At 43.6% G+C, this 18358-nt stretch overlaps 2 protein-coding genes across 7 annotated transcripts in view; one reads left to right on the top strand and one right to left on the bottom strand.

Annotated features, from left to right (window-relative positions):
- The window catches only part of LOC140515481 (fibrous sheath-interacting protein 2-like), a 100576-nt gene extending 93678 nt beyond the window's left edge, over positions 1-6898 (top strand). For 3 of the 4 annotated variants that reach the window (XM_072626194.1, XM_072626193.1, XM_072626191.1), the window contains 3 exons: positions 1221-1267; positions 2567-2630; positions 6705-6898. In XM_072626194.1, the coding sequence (XP_072482295.1) occupies positions 1221-1267; positions 2567-2630; positions 6705-6844 (251 nt within the window). In that variant the 3' untranslated portion in view covers positions 6845-6898. Of the gene's footprint in view, positions 1-1220; positions 1268-2566; positions 2631-6704 lie in introns of those variants that run through there. The other variant, XM_072626195.1, reaches the window with a different exon arrangement.
- Positions 1-18358, bottom strand: part of LOC140515491 (uncharacterized) — a 497421-nt gene that overhangs the window by 83222 nt on the left and 395841 nt on the right. The window lies entirely within an intron of this gene.

The following is an 18358-nucleotide window of genomic DNA, read 5'->3' as shown; positions in this document are numbered from 1 at the left end:
AAGAGTTTGTCACACATAGTTTGGCCAAGACAGGTGGTGTGGACTTGGAGGCAAGGGAGAAGGAAGGACGTGGGTATAGGCCAAGGAAAAGTATTTGCAGTGTGAAGCAGCTAGAGTAGCCAAAAATCAGTAATTGAGGAGGCAGGAGATAAAGCAAGACAACTGACCTCTCTTCTTCTCAATGACTCTACCCTATACAGTCAGACTGTAACTGATAACCCAGATTTCAGTGCTTCAGTTTCCTCATCTACAAATGTGGATATGATAAAACATGTTGTGAGCAAAGCACTTAGAAAACCCTAAAGCACAGGAGTGAATCTAGAATCTGGGGGTATAGGGTTTCTCAGTGGCAGCCACAGGTTAGGTAGGCTCTCATGGATTTCCCTATCCCACACCTGGGACAAAAGAGGAGGTTCAGATTTATCTTTGATATCCAATTCTTGTAAAAGAATGTATAACTTTAAAATACTGTCACAGTTTCCTAGTTTAAATTTCTGAGAAGTTTGTTCTATATGTGGGAGAGGGGAGGGAGAGAGGGAGAAAAAGGAGGGCGGGGGAGGGAGGAAGGAGAGAGCAAATGAGTGTACTTAGTATAAGCTTAGGAGTAGAATGAAAACCCCTGAGGGGGATGTAAGGTTCAAGCCTCAGTACTTGAGTTTAGCCCGACACTTTCCAGTCTTGTGACCCATTTAAACTACTTGCAAAAGTTGAGCCACCAGTCCTCAAGGAAGACTGTCCATCTCCATGTCTCACTGCCAACCCTTCACCAGAAATAACAGCCTGCAGTCTAAGGAGAACATGAAGTATCACATATGTGTTCCCTGCATCCTAGAATTAAAGCAAAGGCCAACCCTACCCCGTCCATTTTACACATGGACCAGAGAAGGGAAGTAACTGCCCAAGGTCCTGCAGAATTCCTGGCAGGGCCAGCCCTGCATCTAATCTATTGGACTTTAATGCTATACCATGCTCCATCTTTTTATAATCTCTCCCAAGGGAGCCAGAGCCAGCCCCCAACACTATCAAGGACCACACCTCCTTAGGCTTCAGTTTACTCTGGAAAGATTCCAATTTAACTGACTTAAACACCCACTAATTTTGGTTGTGGGATATTGGGTGAGTTATGGAGAACAAGTGTGATAGAAATCTGACCTCCTTTAGAAATGATCATTTTTCAGACAGAGATCTTAGACTTTCACAACTCTGTGTTTTACTCACAGTGTATCTGGAAGAGGCCAAGACCCTAGATGAAACAAGTAGCCTTCAGGTATGTATTTCAAAGTTACACCTAAGAGTGGAGGGTGAGCTGAGACCCCAACAAAACAGCAGAGTTGGCTTGAAGTGACCACATCCAAGATGACTTGGAGGTCCTCTGGCCCTTCCTGGCTTCCCCATGGCCTAAAAGTCCACGAATTCCAAAGGAGAGCCAGCCCCTTAATAAGAGCTCCCGTTTCTCCAGCCACGGTCCTCACAGCAGCACTGGGCAAGTCTTAAGATTCCAGTTTTATAGTTGAAGAAACAAACTAAGGGAAAAAACCTGATGGTAGTCATTGCTGACATTGGAATTTGGCCCCCAGATATAATGGGCCTTGCTTCTTTCCTCTTGTGTGTGCCAATGTGACCTGATTACTTTTGTCACAAGGACTGCCCTTGCCAGCTTCCTTTAATTTTGGTATTCAAAACATTTAATTTTTTTCAACTGACAAGGTTTTATTTTCTCTCCCTCCCCTCACTGGAAAAAAAAAGGAAAAACAAAACTCTTGTGACAGATTTGCCAAGTCAAGCAAAACAAATTCCCCATAGTGGTCATGTCCAAAAAGTCTCATCCTGCACCCTGGGTCCATCCCCACTCTGTCAGGATGGACCCAGGGTGCAGGATGAGACTTTCTGTCAGGAGGTGGGCAGCCTGCTTCACCATAAGTCCTCTGGAATCATGGTTGCTCTTTCACTGCTCTACTCCAAGTTATTAAAGCTTCCAAAGTAGTCTGTCCTTACACTGTTCCACAAATCGTCAGTTTTCCTATTCAGTGCCCCTCTCGGGAAAGGATGATGTATGTGATGCTTGATACTCCTTTCTTAAGGGGATAAAACCTTTTATTCCCCAACTATAAATACAGTATAAATGGAAATTCCTTTGGGAGAAGCAATACCTTCCTCTCATTTGTAGGAAGGAGTCAATGACAGTAGTTCCTTTCCTGAGAGGGGAGAGCACTGGGTGCTTTAACTGGCCTCATGAACACGCTAAAGCAAGGGTATTGAATAGGAAAACTGAAGAGAACGATTTGTACAACCATGGCACAAGCAGTCTGGCACTAGCAGTCTGGTTACTGGGTGGCCTGGTTTCTTTTCTGCTGTGCATGTTGGGGTGTGGGTTGTACTGCAAACTTCTGGAGGTCTTAAGGCACTGATGACATTGGGTCACAAGAGCAGTGGTTGTTGTGACCTCAGCAACTCCTGAGCCCTTCCCTGGTTTCTACAGAAGACCCATGCTAGAGGTCATAGGACTTTACCATCCTGTACTAGAGAGGATATTGATGTTTTCTTTTTCTCTCTTATCTTGGTGCAGTTTATCACCATCTACGAAGGCACTACATCAACCTCCAATCAGGCCTCCAAGGAGGGCACACCAAGTATGTAACATGTTCTTCAAATATTAGCTTAAGTTCCCACTTTGGTCCCTGTGAATTGAAGATTTGTGATCATTTCCTTCCCTCATTTCTGCCCCCAGGCCCAAGAAGCAGAAATAGCAAGTGGTCCCCAAACTGGCAGAAGCCTTCCATTTTGTCATTGTGTGTCCCACCACATAACTAAACTGCCACGGTCTCTCTGTGATTTAGGCTTTTTACTAATTCAGACAGGGCTTTCCTTCTCCTATTCCAAAATGTATCATGGGATTTAAACCTTTGAGCTCATCTAGTTTAAATTCCTCATTTTACAGAAGAAGAAACTGAAGCCCAGAAAAGAGAAGTGACTTACCCAAGGTCACACAGCTAATACTTAGCAAAGATGAGATTGGAACCCAAGTCATCAGTCTCAAAATCCAGGGCACTGGATGCCACTTCTTCTTTGAATGGTTTTACTTGATATTACAGAAGATTAGCTGTGTAGCCAGGGTTGAGGTTTTGTGTCCAAGGCTCTCTTATCAACTGTACCACACTGCCTGGAGAGAGGTTAAAATTGTCAAATGAATTCTTGAGTAAGTTTTGTTCTAAGCCAGTATTGCTGTAACTACATTATAAATCACCTACCATCTAGTGCAATTAAGATGCCCAAGACATCTCAGACCAATAAAGCAGGCCCACTGCCCAGAAATTAGACTGATTTTACCAGATACAGTCGGTATTACAGTCTATTCAAAGAAACTAGATACAACTCGGGCACTGAAGACTTTGACGTGAGACACAGTGCTTGTCTCTTCTTTTTTTCATGTTTTCATTCATTCCCCTTCAGATGTATGTATGTGTATATATACATATATACGAATATATGTATGCTTCCATGTAATAAATCTCTCTCATGTTGTCTACTCTCCTCTGTCATTTGCCTCTTAGAAGGGCAGTGTGGTACAGTAGATAGTGCTAGCCCTGTAGTTAGGAAAACCCGGGTTCAAATTTCACCTTTGATATTTACCAGCTGGTTGACTGTGGGCAAGTCAGAGGCACAGTCTTTGTTGTGACCTAAAAAAGGCCTCCCTCTGGGCTCTGTGACCATCTCCACTGCCACCACACCATGATGACTGATGATGGCCATTTGTAAGTGAGAGGAAAGGCCTTGGCTTAAGAGAGGAGAGAGGATGGAGGAGAGCGGAAAGGGAGAGAGGAGAGAGAATACTTATGTGTAGTGGGGAAGGGAGATTAGAGTTGTTGGGATAGCCCCACTATTTCATTTTTCATGGTAGTTTTGTTTTGAAAGTCAACTTAATTTAGAAAGTTTAGAAAAACAGATGCTCTTCTAACCTTGCATTTTCACATGGGCTTAAAGGATTAAAGATAAGAGACCTAAAAGTAGTCTAGACCCCCTCATTTTAGAGAGGCCATCAAGACCCAGAGAGGAAAACGTAGCCAAGAATACCATGATGGTCAACAGCAGACAGAGGCAGGCTTTATTCTGACTCCCTTTGGCTCCAAATCCTCTACTTCTCATCATACCCCACTGCTCAGAGTAGATAGGACTCAGGCCAGGGGGAGGGATGGCATCCTGGCATGTAGCAAAAAGGCATTTGGGTACCAGGCCTACTCACTCAGCTTTAGCAGGCTCTTGGAAGCCTGCATGAGTACTGCTGACTCAGATCACTCATTGGTCAAGGGAAACACAATTATTGTCCTGAGCTATTGGGATCCTACCTATTAAGGACTTTCTCAAGAACCAGTGTCTCTGCGAAGCTATAACACAATACTGGTGTAGAAGAATAGAGCACCAGATTTACAGCCTGAGGAGCTGGGTTTGAAGACTGGCTCTACTACTTAATCCGTATCTCAAATCCCTTCCCATTTGAGATATCAGGAGCTGCCAGCCTGATGGGAGGCATCCTTGTTGCAACTGGGAAGTTGGGTCTTTAATGCACTTGCTCTAAGAGGCAGAAGAAAGCCCAGCTCCAACAAAGGCACAGAGGCATTCTGATCCCCAGGTAGTATACACAGAAAAACAGAGGCAGGAAGCTCGGGCAGCCTAGAGGGGAAGAATGGTGGTCCTTTGGCCCTTGCCTTGGGTGGAGGGAGCCATAGGTGTACAGTGTGTGTGATAAGAGTGTGACAAAGTAGATTTCTAAGCAAAGGGTGCTGGGAAAAGGGAGAAAAACTCATCGGTTTCATCAATCTGGCAAAGACAACAACAATCCTTATTCCCAAGGAGCTTCCAACCTCACAGGCAAATAAGAAGATAACTAAGTATACCCAGCATCAATGTACAGAAAATACAAATAAGTAAAGCAGTTAAAGACAAGAAGGGGGTGGGGATGGAGAGACAGATTAGGAAAGGCGTCATGCACAAGATGGTGCCTGAGCTGCATCTAAATGGCAGAGAGGAACTGAGTGCAGTGGAAAGGACAAGGTGCATTCCAGGCATGGAGGTGAGGAACAAAGAGGACAACAGTTTGGCCAGAAAGCTAGGCAGAGGAGTTTATATTTTCTCCCAGAGGCAGCAGGGAGCCCCCTGAAATTGGCTGAGTAAAAAAGTCACACGGTTAGATCTGGGCTTGGACTGAAGTGAGGAGAGATATGAGGCAGGGAGACCAACATGGAGGCTGTTGCAATACTCTAGGTGAGAGGTGATGAGGGCCAACGGAGAGATGGCATAAATATACAGATATGGGGTGGGGTGAGAGAGTGAGAAGCTAAGGATCATACCAAGGCCATAAACCTGAGACACCTGTGAACTGGGACTTGCACCAGAAATAGGGTAGTCCAGAAGAGGGGAAGTTTGGGAGGAAAGAGAATTTTTTCAAAATGGGACATGAAGGAATAGAGACTTGTAGGTGATGAGGCAGGAGTTTATCCTAGGTCTACAAGAATATATGGAGGCAAGAGGTGGCATATCCAAACTGGGGAAGAGTTTAATTAGTACAGTTTGAGAAAAACAGAGGAAACTTTGTGAAGGGGAGATGCACAAAATAAAACTGGAATACCAAGTTCAGGAATCTGTATTTCATCCCAGATGAAGCAAACAAGTTCATCTAATAAGCCCCCAACAGTGAGAAACATGCTCACCTTAAACAAAGGACAATACTTGTGAAATCAGGAAAGCTTTTATTAATCCATTCCCCCTGAATGGATGTGTAGCCTTATAGCTTCCCCAGTAAGGTTACAGGATGACTACAACACAGAGAAACATGGGGCTTCTTATACTGTTTTCCTAACTTTGGATCTCCTCGGATACCATACCCTGGCCATGTGATTCCATGTTCTCTTGTCTGATAGGCTTTTCCTCATACAGCTCCTTGAGCCTGCTCATTAGTCTCTGACCTTTAACCTGTCCATGCTAGGTCACAACCCTTATCACCTAGGACTGTGGAAAACAGCTTTCTTGCTTCCCACAAGTTGTTGAACAGAGGAGTAACATGGCCAGACCTACCGTTTAGACAGATTACTTGGGCCACTGTGTGAAGGCTGAATTGGAGTGAGAAGACTAGGGTCAAAAAGAGCAGTTAGAAGGTGGGAATGGAGAGGAAGGGATGGATGGGACAAATATTGTGAAGGTAACATGGCAACTGAATTGTTGGGGAATGAGGGGGTAATCCAGCATGACTCCCTGGTTTCAAGCCTACGTGACTAACACAAGGTGGGAAGCTGAACCAAAGAGTAGGTTTGGGTAGAGATGTCCTTTTTGGACACTTGGAGTCTGAGGGGTGAGAGAAGGCAAGTCATGAGAGTAGGACTCTAGAGTTTGGCCTGGTATTAGAATGTATGAAGGGACATTTGGAAAATAAGACCACGGAAGTAAACTGACAAAAGATTGTGGAATGCTAATCCTTAAACTACCTCCTACAAGGCTTATCTTAAAGCTCACCTAAGAAAACCTCTGAACATGCTTTGTAAAACATGAAGCCCTAGAGAAAAGAGATGACAAAGTAAGAGAGGAGGGGGCTAAGAGTAGGAGAAGCCTTCCATCCACATAAGCCCAAGGCCTCACCTTGCTCATAGAGGAGTTAAAAAGAGTCCAACAGCTCTAACCTAGCTCTTTACACTTCCCATGATGTCTGTCTACAGGAACTCCTAGGGCTCAAGTCTCCAGACAATCTTCCAAAATGCTTGAGAAGGTGTCTTCAGCTCTGTCAAGGTTGTTTTCTCGATCAAGCACTGCTACTGACGTTGCATCAATACCACCTAACCAGGAGGACAAGCCTTGAAAATGCTGTACATACTTAATGTCAAAGAAAGTTAAATATATTTAAAAACAATCAGGGTGTGTCCAAGGAATGGATTGATAAATTATAGAAGCAGAAGCCTGCTTGCACTGTTTAAGGGGGAGGGAGCCTTTGTTTCCTTATCTGTAAAAGGAGCTAACTCCTCTCAAAGGGTTCTGAGAAAAGTACACTCTTGAAGGAGGGGAGCTTTCTGTCCTAAGCATTTCAGAATTCCCTAAGGGTAAGGTAATACAAGGATAGGTCATGACAAAGAGCTTTGTATTTAAAAACAATTTGTTGACATGTCTAGCTGTATACAAAGATGCACAACACTAGCTCGAGTACACGATTTACAAAAAAGCAGAAGCCCCCCCCATAGAGCTGATACTAGAGACTATTGGGGAGACAAAACTAACCTAACACACAGGAAATGGGGTATAATGGAAAGAGGACAGGCCCCTAGGCTTCAGTTCTGGCTCTACTCACTAGTTGAGTGACCTTGTTGTTTTTTTCTCTCTGGACCTCAAAACTGCCTCATCTGTAAAAAGAGGGATCTAAAGTCCCTTCCTGCTCTAACATTGTAAAATTAGAGAACAATATGAGACAGTATATTAGCACAGAAAAAAGCCAAGACACTGTCAAGATGAGTTCAAATCCTACCTGACACGTACTGGCTGTAACTTCAGGCAACTAAGATGAGTTGCCCATCTGCAAAGGTGGAGAGAATCCATACCCAAAGAATTTCTCAAGCTAAAGAACTTACAGCTCAAGAGTAAACCAAAAAGAAATCATTAAATGCTAGGTGCTATAGGAAATCAGACAAAGACAGGTCAATGTGGACTAGAAGAGCTTCATGAAGAACTCAAGTTGGGCCTTTGTGCAATAGAGAAGTTAATAAATTTAGTAAAAGAATTACAGGTAAGCCCCCACTTTTCACAATAGTTACTGATAATATTTAATATCATTTTTGGACTTTAATAAGGGCCAGAGCTTGAATTAAGGAAAGCCTGGACCTAACATTTGAAATTACTGGGAAAAAACATCCTAAGATTATGAGTAGCTCCAGGAACTCACCTTGCTAAAACACTCCCTCTCAATCCTGATCACTTAGCATTTCCCATTCCCTCTCAGAGTTAAGAAGAGTATCTCAGATCGGGGATTTTTAACACCTACAAGAGTACATGTTAACCCCTCTCATCCCAGATCTAATTATAGAGAGGAGAACGTAGAAGTGTAGGGACAGCATGTGAAGAAATTTATGTAAACTACTTGAGACCCACCTTAAGATGTTCCATTCTTTAAAAAGATTTTAAAAGCAGTAGTGTTTTTCTGTGATCAGTTTCTTACTAATGTGAATTCCATTACAACACCATTTTTACTAAAGCATTTTGTGATATCTAGGAATTCTGCAATAACTAAGAATTCAGTTTGTTATAATACTTTGGGAATTCCTGTTACTTAAGGACATTTTTATAACAACTCAGTTTTAATGAATTACAATTTTAAAGGTTTATTTCTCCTTTAAGGAGGAAGAAAGTTACCTATCATTTAAAAGTTTCCAACTAATTTTTTTCACAAAAGTTTAGTGAACATCAGAATGAATTTTAAACTGTTTTTAAAGAAGGGAAATAGTTTTAGAAGAAATGTTTTGAAAACTCTTGTGTGATTTTTATTTTATTTTTTTTCTTGTGTGATTTTTAGAAGGCCTACTAATTTTCAAAATAATTTACTGTTAAATTAGGCTGTAAAGCTGAAGAGATCTTGCTCTTCTGATCTGAATTTGTAGTCATTCTACGGCCTAAGCAAGGGTTAAAAATTGTGTTCTATTTGCTATTTAAGACTGGGACTGAAATTTACTATTGTCTGAAGCTCTGCTTACAGGAATAGTTGTCTAAGTTATCATAAAGCCAATTGACATGTGCTGCAGGCTGAGAATAGTGGATGCCTAGAAAGGTTTTGAAGACAACCTTGGACATAGCCTGGGTAGGATCTTGCTAACTATTTCCCAAATGTGCAATTTCCTTTCAATCCCTCACTTGATTACTCCTAAGTCCTCCCCCCCCCCCCCACCTACCAACCACATGATTGGCTGTCAGTTAATGCCTTATTCTTGGAATCAAACAGAGCTAAGAAAGTTCTTTCCTCTGTTAAGATATATGACATTGTCCCTCTTTTTCTCTTAGGGCAAATGTCTATAATCAAGTTCTGTAAGTACAATACTAAGTCTGTTAAATAACAAGTGGAAATTGGAACATCTCTGAGTTACTACAATGAGATGCAGGAATGAATAGCTTACCACTTTAACCTATATTCAGTCAAATAAATAAATAAATATAATATAGGGATAACATCCTCCAAAGGAGGAAATGATTAGATCAAGTAATAACACAAACATGTAAGGTGATACATGTCTAATTAAATAGAACAGCAAATTTTGAGGAAAAGCAACAGGATCAGACTGATTCCTCTAAGAATTATATACAGATGTGTATGACTGGCTTCTAGAATTTATTATGTTTTTCATAATAAGATCTCAAATTTGGATTTTTGCATAAGAATTGTGTAAGATAGTGATAAAAGCAAGTGAAATTATTTCTTCTTTGTTAAAGTACCTGTCTAGTAATTTTAAAGGGCAGATGAGTTCATTTTATGGTTAGACCCTCACATTTTAAAAGATTCTTATACCAGGTACAGGATTTAGATAAGGACAGAACAGTAAATGATATGCAAACTGAAATTCTATCAAGTTTCCAAAAAAGGGGAGAACCAATTTTAAGAAATTTTACTAATTTACATTGCCAGAATTATCTGGAATTTCTAGATCTGAACCAGAGAAGCAGAATTTCCTTTTTGAACTGTCCCAAGAATAAAAGCTGTTGTCAAAGAAAGGCTATCTAGGTATCAGATAACTACATGAGACATCTGTGATTCAGAAAGTGATGTTTAAATGGATATTAATAATGGATTACTGGGATACCAGGAACTTAATGTTAGTTAACATTGATAATTGGTTAGTTAGCATTGATTTGTATGGTTCATGTTTAAGTTTTTTTGTTCCTCTTGGTGACATGTAAATCTCCATTCTCAAAACTAGTCTATTGTGACCCATCTAAGTTTAAGCTGTACCTGATTTAATGTAATTATGCAATTTTGTGAATTTTGAGAAAAACCTTATTGCGTTGTTTGAACCTAGACCTGCGTGGCTGGGAAACTGAACTGTTTCTATGTGCCTTTAGCTGTGTTGTACTGTTTCCTCTTAATTATCAAGTCACATGTCTTGTGGGAGCCCCTGCCACGTCTTTCTGTAGACTCTGGGATCCATCTGTCACATCCATTGCCCTTGCTCCTGAGTGGACATCTGAGCCCATAAGAGACCTTACCCTCCAATTTTGAAAGGGCCTGAAAAAGACATCAGATGTGGACAGCTTTCCCAAGAGTCTGGACCAGGCCCACATGAAGAACAGCTCCCTCCCTCCCTACCTGAGCCTCTTGCATACCCAGAACTGATTAATTAGAGGTTTTTCCATACCTTTCTTAGTCTACAGGCGAAGCCTTAGGCTTAGCTTTGACCAAAGTGAGGAAATGATGATATTTAATATCATTTTTGAACGTTAATAAGGGCCAGAACTTGAATTAATTAGAAGAGCTTGGACCTAACAGTTTCTTTGTTCTCTGAAATAGACTTAGAGAATACCTGTTCTTCTGTCAACAAGGCCAGATGGGGCTGACTTAGCATACTTTATGAGACCCTTAACCCGAAACACTATCTTGAATAATGTGGCTTTTTCCATATCTTAATATTTTGTGGACATGTACTATGTTATGGCATGTTAATGGTAAAGAAAACACAGATCTCCTGGGTCACGATTTCACTTGACCCAAGACAGCCTGGATGCCACCTACCATGAAGAATAAGGTAAGTCTAAAAGAGGCTATATTCTGGCTTGGAAAAGAGGTAGAAACTATACAAGAACAGCTGTCCTTAACTTGTGATTTTAATGTATCACAATATTGTAAAACTCCTCTAAAATATAATTCAAGCTATCTCTCTCTCTTTCTCTCTCTCTCTTTCTCTCTCAATCTATCTATCTATGTATCTATCTGTCTACCTACCTATCTACCTATCATTTATCCCTCTCTCTTTCTCTCTCTCTCTCTCTCTCTCCATCTATCTATGTATCTATCCGTCTATCTATGTATCTATCTACTTACCTACCAACCTACCTACCTACTTACCTACCTACCTACATACCTACCTATCCACCTACCTATCTACCTACCTACCTACCTACCTACCTACCTATCTATCTATCTATCTATCTATCTATCTATCTATCTATTCTATCTATCTATCTATCTATCTATCTATCTAACTATCTAGCTTCTATGAATCTATCTTTCAAAATATCTATCTGTCAATCTATCTATCCATCTATTTACCTATCTATCTATCATCTATCTATCTATCTATGTATCTATGTATTTATGTATCTATCTATCATCTATGTATCTATCTACCTATATACCTGTGTAACTATCTAACTCTCTATCTATCTATCAATCTATCTATCTATCTATCTCTATCTGTCTATCTAGCTTCTAAGAATCTATCTTTCAAAATATCTATCTGTCAATCTATCTATCCGTCTATTTACCTATCTATCTTTCTATCTATCTATCTATCTATCTATCTATCTATCTATCTATCTATCTATCCATGCATCCATCCATCCATCCATCTATCCATCTATCCACCCTTCTATCCATCTATCCATCTATCCATCCATCCATCCATCCATCTATCTATCTGTCTATCTATCTATCTATCTATCCATCGATCTATCCATCTATCCATCCATCTATCCATCCATCTATCTATCTATCTATCGATCGATCTATCCATCTATCTATCCATCCATCTATCTATCTATCATCTGTGTATCTATCTATCTATCTATCTATCTATCTATCTATCTATCTATCTATCTATCTATCTATCTATTTATGTACCTGTCTGTCTGTCTGTCCTTCTATCACTCTATGTGTATATTTCTCAGTTTGTCTGTCTCTGTCTATCTGCCTGGCTTCCTACCTGCTTGTATGCCTGCCTCCTTCATTCCTGTCTGCCTGCCTCCCTGCTTGCTTCCCTGATGTAATGTTATGTCCTTCTATTTATCTATCTTTCTATCTATCTATCTGCCTATCTATCTCTCTCTCTATCTTTCTTTCTATCTATGTATCTATCTATCTATGTACCTATCTAAGTATCTATGTATCTATCTATCTGTCTCTCTGCCTGTCTGTCTATCTGTCTGTCCGTCTATCTATCTATCCATCTGTCTATTTATCTATCTTTATATCTCTCTCTCTCTCTATCTATCTATCATCTTTCTCTCTTGCTATCTAACTATTTATCTATCTAGGAATCTATGTAACTAGTTATGAACTTAACTACCTAACCTACCTACCTACCTACCTATCAATTGATCTATGTACCTATATGTCTGTATATCTATCTATGATCTGTCTATCTATCTGTCTACTTATCTCTCTATCGATCTGTCATCCATCTTTCCATCTATCTATATATCTAATTAACTCTCTATCTATCTATCCATCTATTTATCTACCTATCTATCCATCTATGCAGCTATCTCTCTATTCATCTATCTCCTTGTCTCTGCCCTGCTGATATCCCAAGATCTCATAGCCTCCCGCTTCCTAAGGGTCTCTATTGAGCCCCTCCAGCACCATCCTCCAGGGGTCTCTGTGTCTCCCTTTTACTCAACCCTACAGGCTCCCCTCCCAAGGGACTCTGTCTCCCCCTTCTGACTCCCCTATATCCTCCCACCCTCCCCCTCAGGAGTCTCTGTTGACTCCCCACACTGGTTCCCCAAGACCCCAACCACCTTCTTGTCCTTAAGGTTTGTTGGATCTCCCTCTGCTGACTTCCCAAGATCCCACCTCCAGTCTCCCTTGCACAAGTCTCCCTATCTACCATGTAAATCCTCTGCTGTCCAGGGGTCTCAGTCTCTTACCCATGTTGACTCCTCCAAACCCCAACATCTCCCCACTATGAGTCTTTGTGTCTCCCCTCAATGACTCTCCAAGTCCCTCACATCATCCTCCACAAGGTTCTTGGTGTCTCTCCCTCTCTGAATCCCCAGTACCCTGGGTTCTCTGTCTCTCCCTGCTAACTCCCCAAGATCCCCATAGCCTTCCCAAAGAGATCTCTGAATCCACTCCCTGCTGATTCCTCAAACACCCCACAGCCTCTGCTCTGGGTGGTCTGTCTCCTCCTGATGACTCCCCAAGACCCCCAAAGGCTCTCTCCCAGGGTTTCTGTGTCTACCCCCACTGACTTCATAGAACCTCTATAGCATCCCTCTGTGCCAGGTCTCTGGGTCTCCCTCAGGCTGACTCCCCAGACCCCACAATCTCCCCGCCAAGATTCTCTGGGTCTACCCTATGCAGAGCTCCTATGGCTCCTTTCATCCTCCTCTTGTTCAAAGGTTTCTTGTCTCCCCTCTGTTGATGTCCCACAACCTCTTGAAACAGAGGTCTCTACATCTCTCTCCTCACTTGGTCTTGCCCAGGTGTCTCAGTATCTACCCCCTACTATCTCTCCAGAACCCCACAACCTCTGCACCTGGGGAACCTACCCCCTCTTAATTCTCCAAGAACCCTACAACCCCACCCAGCCCAGAGGTCTCTGTCTCCCTTCTGCTCTCCTTATGAAGCTAGATGGAGTAGTAGATAGAACACTGGACCTGGAGATAAGAACACATGAATTCAAATCCTGCCTCAGACCCTTACTAGTTGTGTGATCCTGAGCAAGTTATTTAACCTCTGTCTGCCTCAGTTTACTCATCTGCAAGGAAATGAAAATAATAATAGCACCTATCTGTCAGGGTTGTTGTAAGAATCAAATCAGCTAATATTTGTAAAGTGCTTAGCACAGCGCCTGGCACAAGCCCCTCCCCAGTGTGTCTGTTGACTCCCCAAGACTCTCCTCCAGTCATGTCTTTATCTCTTTTCCAACTCCCCAGTACCTTCACAACTTTCCCCTGACAAAGGAGTCCGTCAGACTGACTCCCTAAGACTCACAATTTCCCTCACAATCTGTACCTACCTCCTACAGCCCCTACACTGCAACCTTGTGCAGGGGCTTCCCTCTGCTGACTCCCAAAGTCCCCTGCTCAGAGCTCTCTTTAGCTCCCCCACTATTTACTTGCCAAGACCCCCACAGTCCCTCCCTCAGTCTCTTGTTTCTCTCCCCTGCTGACTTCCCAGAACACACACAGCCTTTCCCCAAGCAGGGCTCCATTGTCTTCTATACACTGACTCCTTGAAATACCCATAACCTCCCCCAGTGGGTCTCTGTTTGCCTCCCCAGGACTCTCACAAGCTCCCATACCTAGGTATCTCAGGTCTCTCCTTGCCCTAAGAATCCTGTGTCCAGAGGTCTACCTCCTCACTGCTTTTCCAAGATGTCCCCACATCCCTCCCCTGCAACAGTCTGTATCTAATCCTCGCTATCATTTTAAGACCCTCACAATTGCCCCTGGCCCAGGATTCTCTCTGTCTCCCCAGCTGCTTGACTCACCAAGATGCTCTCAAGCCTCCCCCTCAAGGAGTCTCTGTATCCACCTCCCTGAGGAGCCCCTGACCTGCCACCATTGCCTCTCCTTGATCAGGAATCTCCTCAAGAAGCCAACAAGTTCTCCTCAAGTCGTCTCTGTAGCTACCCCCTGCTGAGCGACTATCACCCTCACATCCTCTCTGTTTTGGGTCTCTATCATTCTTCCCTGACTCCCTAAGAACCCTCCAACTTTCTCCAAGGCATCTCTTAAGCACCTATGACCCCATAATCCTCTCCCTGTTTTGAGATCTCTGTAACTCATTCCTCCTGAGGTCCCAAGACTACTACCAAAACCCTCTTCCCAGGAGACTAGGTATCTGCCCCTCTGCTGAGCAACTATGACCCCATCTACTCTTCCTTTTCGTGGTTCTCTGTAACATTCCCTTCCTGTCTACACAAGAGCCCCACAATCTCTCCCCAAAGAGTCTCTGTACCTTTGAGCACCTGCAAAGCCCATATCTTCTCCCCGTCGGGGTCTCCCCAGAACTTCCAGCAAGGAAGCTCTTTACCTGCCCCCATGCTAACCCCAACATCCAACCCACGTTAGTCCCCCTGCTGAGCACATAGGATACTGTCCTGTAACCTCTCCTTGTTGAGGGGGTCTCTGGAACTTTCTTTTCTTCACTCACCAAGGTACCCAACAAGCTACCTACAGTCTGCCTACTGACCCCACTGAGGAGTTGCTATGACCCCCCCAAATTCTCCCCTTGGGAAGAAGTCTGTCAGTCCTCCCTTAAGAACCCCAAACATCCCCCACAAGGAGGCTCTGCATCTGCCCCCTGCTGGGCACCGGTGGCAATCTTCTCCTCTGTTACAACGCTCCTTGCAATGCCTCCCTCCAGAATTCCAAAGTACCCACAGCCCCCCGCCAAAGGAGTCTCCATATCTGATGCCTGTTGAATGCCTACACCCCCCCATATTCTTATGACATTCAGGGGTCTCTCTAGTCCCTGTGACTCCCCAATAACTCTCACAACTTCTCCTCAAGAACTCTCTGTATCTACCCCCTGCTAAGCATCTCGTATATTATCTCCCTCTTCAGGAGTCTCTGTAAGTCTGACCTCCTGACTCCCCAAGACTCTCAAAAACCTGCCTCCTGGAGACTTTGTAATGACCCCCTCCTTAAGCCCCTATGACTCCCATGTCTTCCATCCCCCTGCCTAGTCTCTGTGTCTCCCCTGTTGGTACCCTAAGATCTCCCAGGATTCAGAGGTCTCTGTAAGTCTACCCTCCTGACCTCTCAAACTCTAAACAATTACTCTCAGGAGTCTCTGGCTCCCCAAGAATCCCATAGCCTTCCCTCTCAAGTCTGTATCTATTTCTTGTTGAATAGTCAGACTATCCTAGATGCTCTCCTTGCACAGAGGTCTTTGGAACTCCCCTCTCCTGACTCCCCAAGGCCCTCAAAAACCTCCCTCCATGAGTCTCTGTATGTACCCCTTGCTAACACCCTATGGACATATACAGGGGTCACTGTAACTCCCCCTGTGACTAACCAAAACCCCCACAATCTCCATCAAGCAGTCTGTATCTAACCCCTGCTGACTCCCATGTGATCTCTCCTTTTCATGGATCTTTGTAACCCTCCCCTCTTCAATTACCAAGAGCCTCATAACCTCTCCCCAAAGAGCCTGCATCTACTCTGCTGAGTACCTGTGACCCCAGTATCCTCCCCATGTTCACAAGTTTTGGTGGCTTTCCCCTCTGGACTCCAAAAGAATCATGAAACTTCCTATACACACACATCACTCTATACACTGCTGAGTATCTAAGACCCATCACATCCTCTCCTTGTTCGGAGTTCTACATAACTTCCCCCTCCTTACCAAGACACTCAGCAACCTACCTATAAGAGTCTATCATCTGACCCTACTACAGAGCCCTTATGACCTCCTGAATCCTTTGTTAAGGGGGTTCTGTAACTCCTCTCTCCTTTTTTAGGTTAAATTTTTTAAGTTTTAAGTCCCAAATTCCCTTCCTCCGCCCCGCCCCACCCATTGAGAAGGCAAGAAATGCGTTACCCATTATACATGTGAAGTCATGTACACAGACTTCCACATTACCTATGTTGAAGGGCTGGGGTGGGAGAGTAGGGAATAAAAATAAAGAAGGTGAACAAAGTATACTTCAGTCTGCACTGAGTCCATCAGTTCTCTCTCTGGAGATCGACAGCATTTTGCATTATGAGTCCTCTGGAGCTGTGGAGGATCATTGTCTTGATCAAAGTAGCTAAGGCTCACAGTTCATTATCCTTATAACATTGCTGTGACTGGGCACAATGTTCTCCTGGTTCTGTTCACTTTGTATCAGGTTCATGTAAGTCTTCCCAGGATTTTCTGAAACCAACCCCCCCCCCATCATTTTTTATCACACAATAGTATTCCCCAACAATCATATACCACAACTTGTTCAGTCATTCCCCAACTGATCGGCATCCCCTCAGCATCCAACTCTTTGCCACCACAAAAAAGAGCTGCTATAAATATTCTCATACATATGGTTCCTTTTCCTTTTTTTCTTTGATCTCTCTGGGGTACAGACCTTGTAGCAGCATAATTGTGTCAAAGGGTATGCATAGTTATATGGTCTCTGTAACTACCCCCTGCTGAGCAAATAGGAGCCCCATATCTTCTCCCTGTTCCCCTGTAACTCTCTGTAATTCTGCCTTCAAGACTCCCCAGTAACCCCACAACCTCCTCCAGAGGAGTAACTGTATATACCCTGAGCCCCACCACCACCATAGCATTTTCCTCTTCAGGAGTCTCATCAACTCCTCTCTCTTGATTCTCAAAGAGGCTCAAAATCTCACCCCAAAGAGTCACTTCATCTACTCCTTGCGGAGCACCTAACACCCCCAATATCCTGCCCCTGTTCACAGGTCTCTGTGTCTTCCCCCTCCTGACTCCCCAAGAATCCTACAGACTTCCCCTTTAATATGTGTATCTACCCCTAAATGAATCCCAATGACCTGCCCCTATGTTCTCCCACCATTCAGGGGTCTGTGTGTCTTCCACATCCTATCAGTTCAAGAATCCAACAACCTTCCCCATATCTACCCTGTGCAGAGCAACTGGGATCCCCATGTCCTCTCCTTGTTCAAGGGTCTCTATAACTACGCCCTCCTACTCTCAAAGTGGGGACTTCCCTACTGGGCTTCTAGGAATCACCTCTCTTCTCCCTGTACAAGGGACTCTAACTCCCCCCCATGACCCCCCAATGATCCTACAACTTTCCACCAAAGAAGTGGCTGTGTATACCCCCTGCCGAGGTGTACTTCCCGCCTCCCCACACCGCCCCCCCCCCCCCCCCCCTGCCACACACATATCATATTATCACCCTGTTCAGGAGTCTCTGTAACTTCCCAAGATCCTCAAAAACGTTCCCCTAACAGACTCTGTACCCAGCCTCTGCTGAGCACCTGTGACGCCCCCCCCCCCATATCCTCCCAGTGTTCAGTGGTCACAATGGCCTCCCCCTCTTGGCATCGTAAGGATTCTACAACTCTTTCTTCTACCCATGAGTCTTTATCCTCTGCTGAGCCACAATGACTTCCTCCTATATTCTTGCCCTGTTCAGGAGTCTCTATAACCGCACACTCCTGCTCCCCAACAAACTTATAACCTGTAACCAAAGAGTCTCTGTATCTACCTGCGCTGAGCACCTGGGACCCTTAGATATTCTCCCTACTCAGGCATCTCTTTAACTTTCCTTTCCTGACTCCTCAATACCCTCAAAACAATCCCCCCTCCAGGAGTCTCTTTATTTACCTTTCTAATGAGCCCCTATGGCCTGCCCCCATATTTTCCCCATGCTTATGGGTCTCTAACTCTCCACTCCTGACTCCCAAGAACCTCACAACTTTTCCCCAAGGAGTC

The sequence above is a fragment of the Notamacropus eugenii genome, chromosome X (assembly GCF_028372415.1).
Source record: "Notamacropus eugenii isolate mMacEug1 chromosome X, mMacEug1.pri_v2, whole genome shotgun sequence".
Lineage (NCBI taxonomy): Eukaryota > Metazoa > Chordata > Mammalia > Diprotodontia > Macropodidae > Notamacropus > Notamacropus eugenii.
The sequence above is the reverse complement of the archived record's forward strand: the minus strand, read 5'-3'. Positions and strand labels throughout refer to the sequence as shown.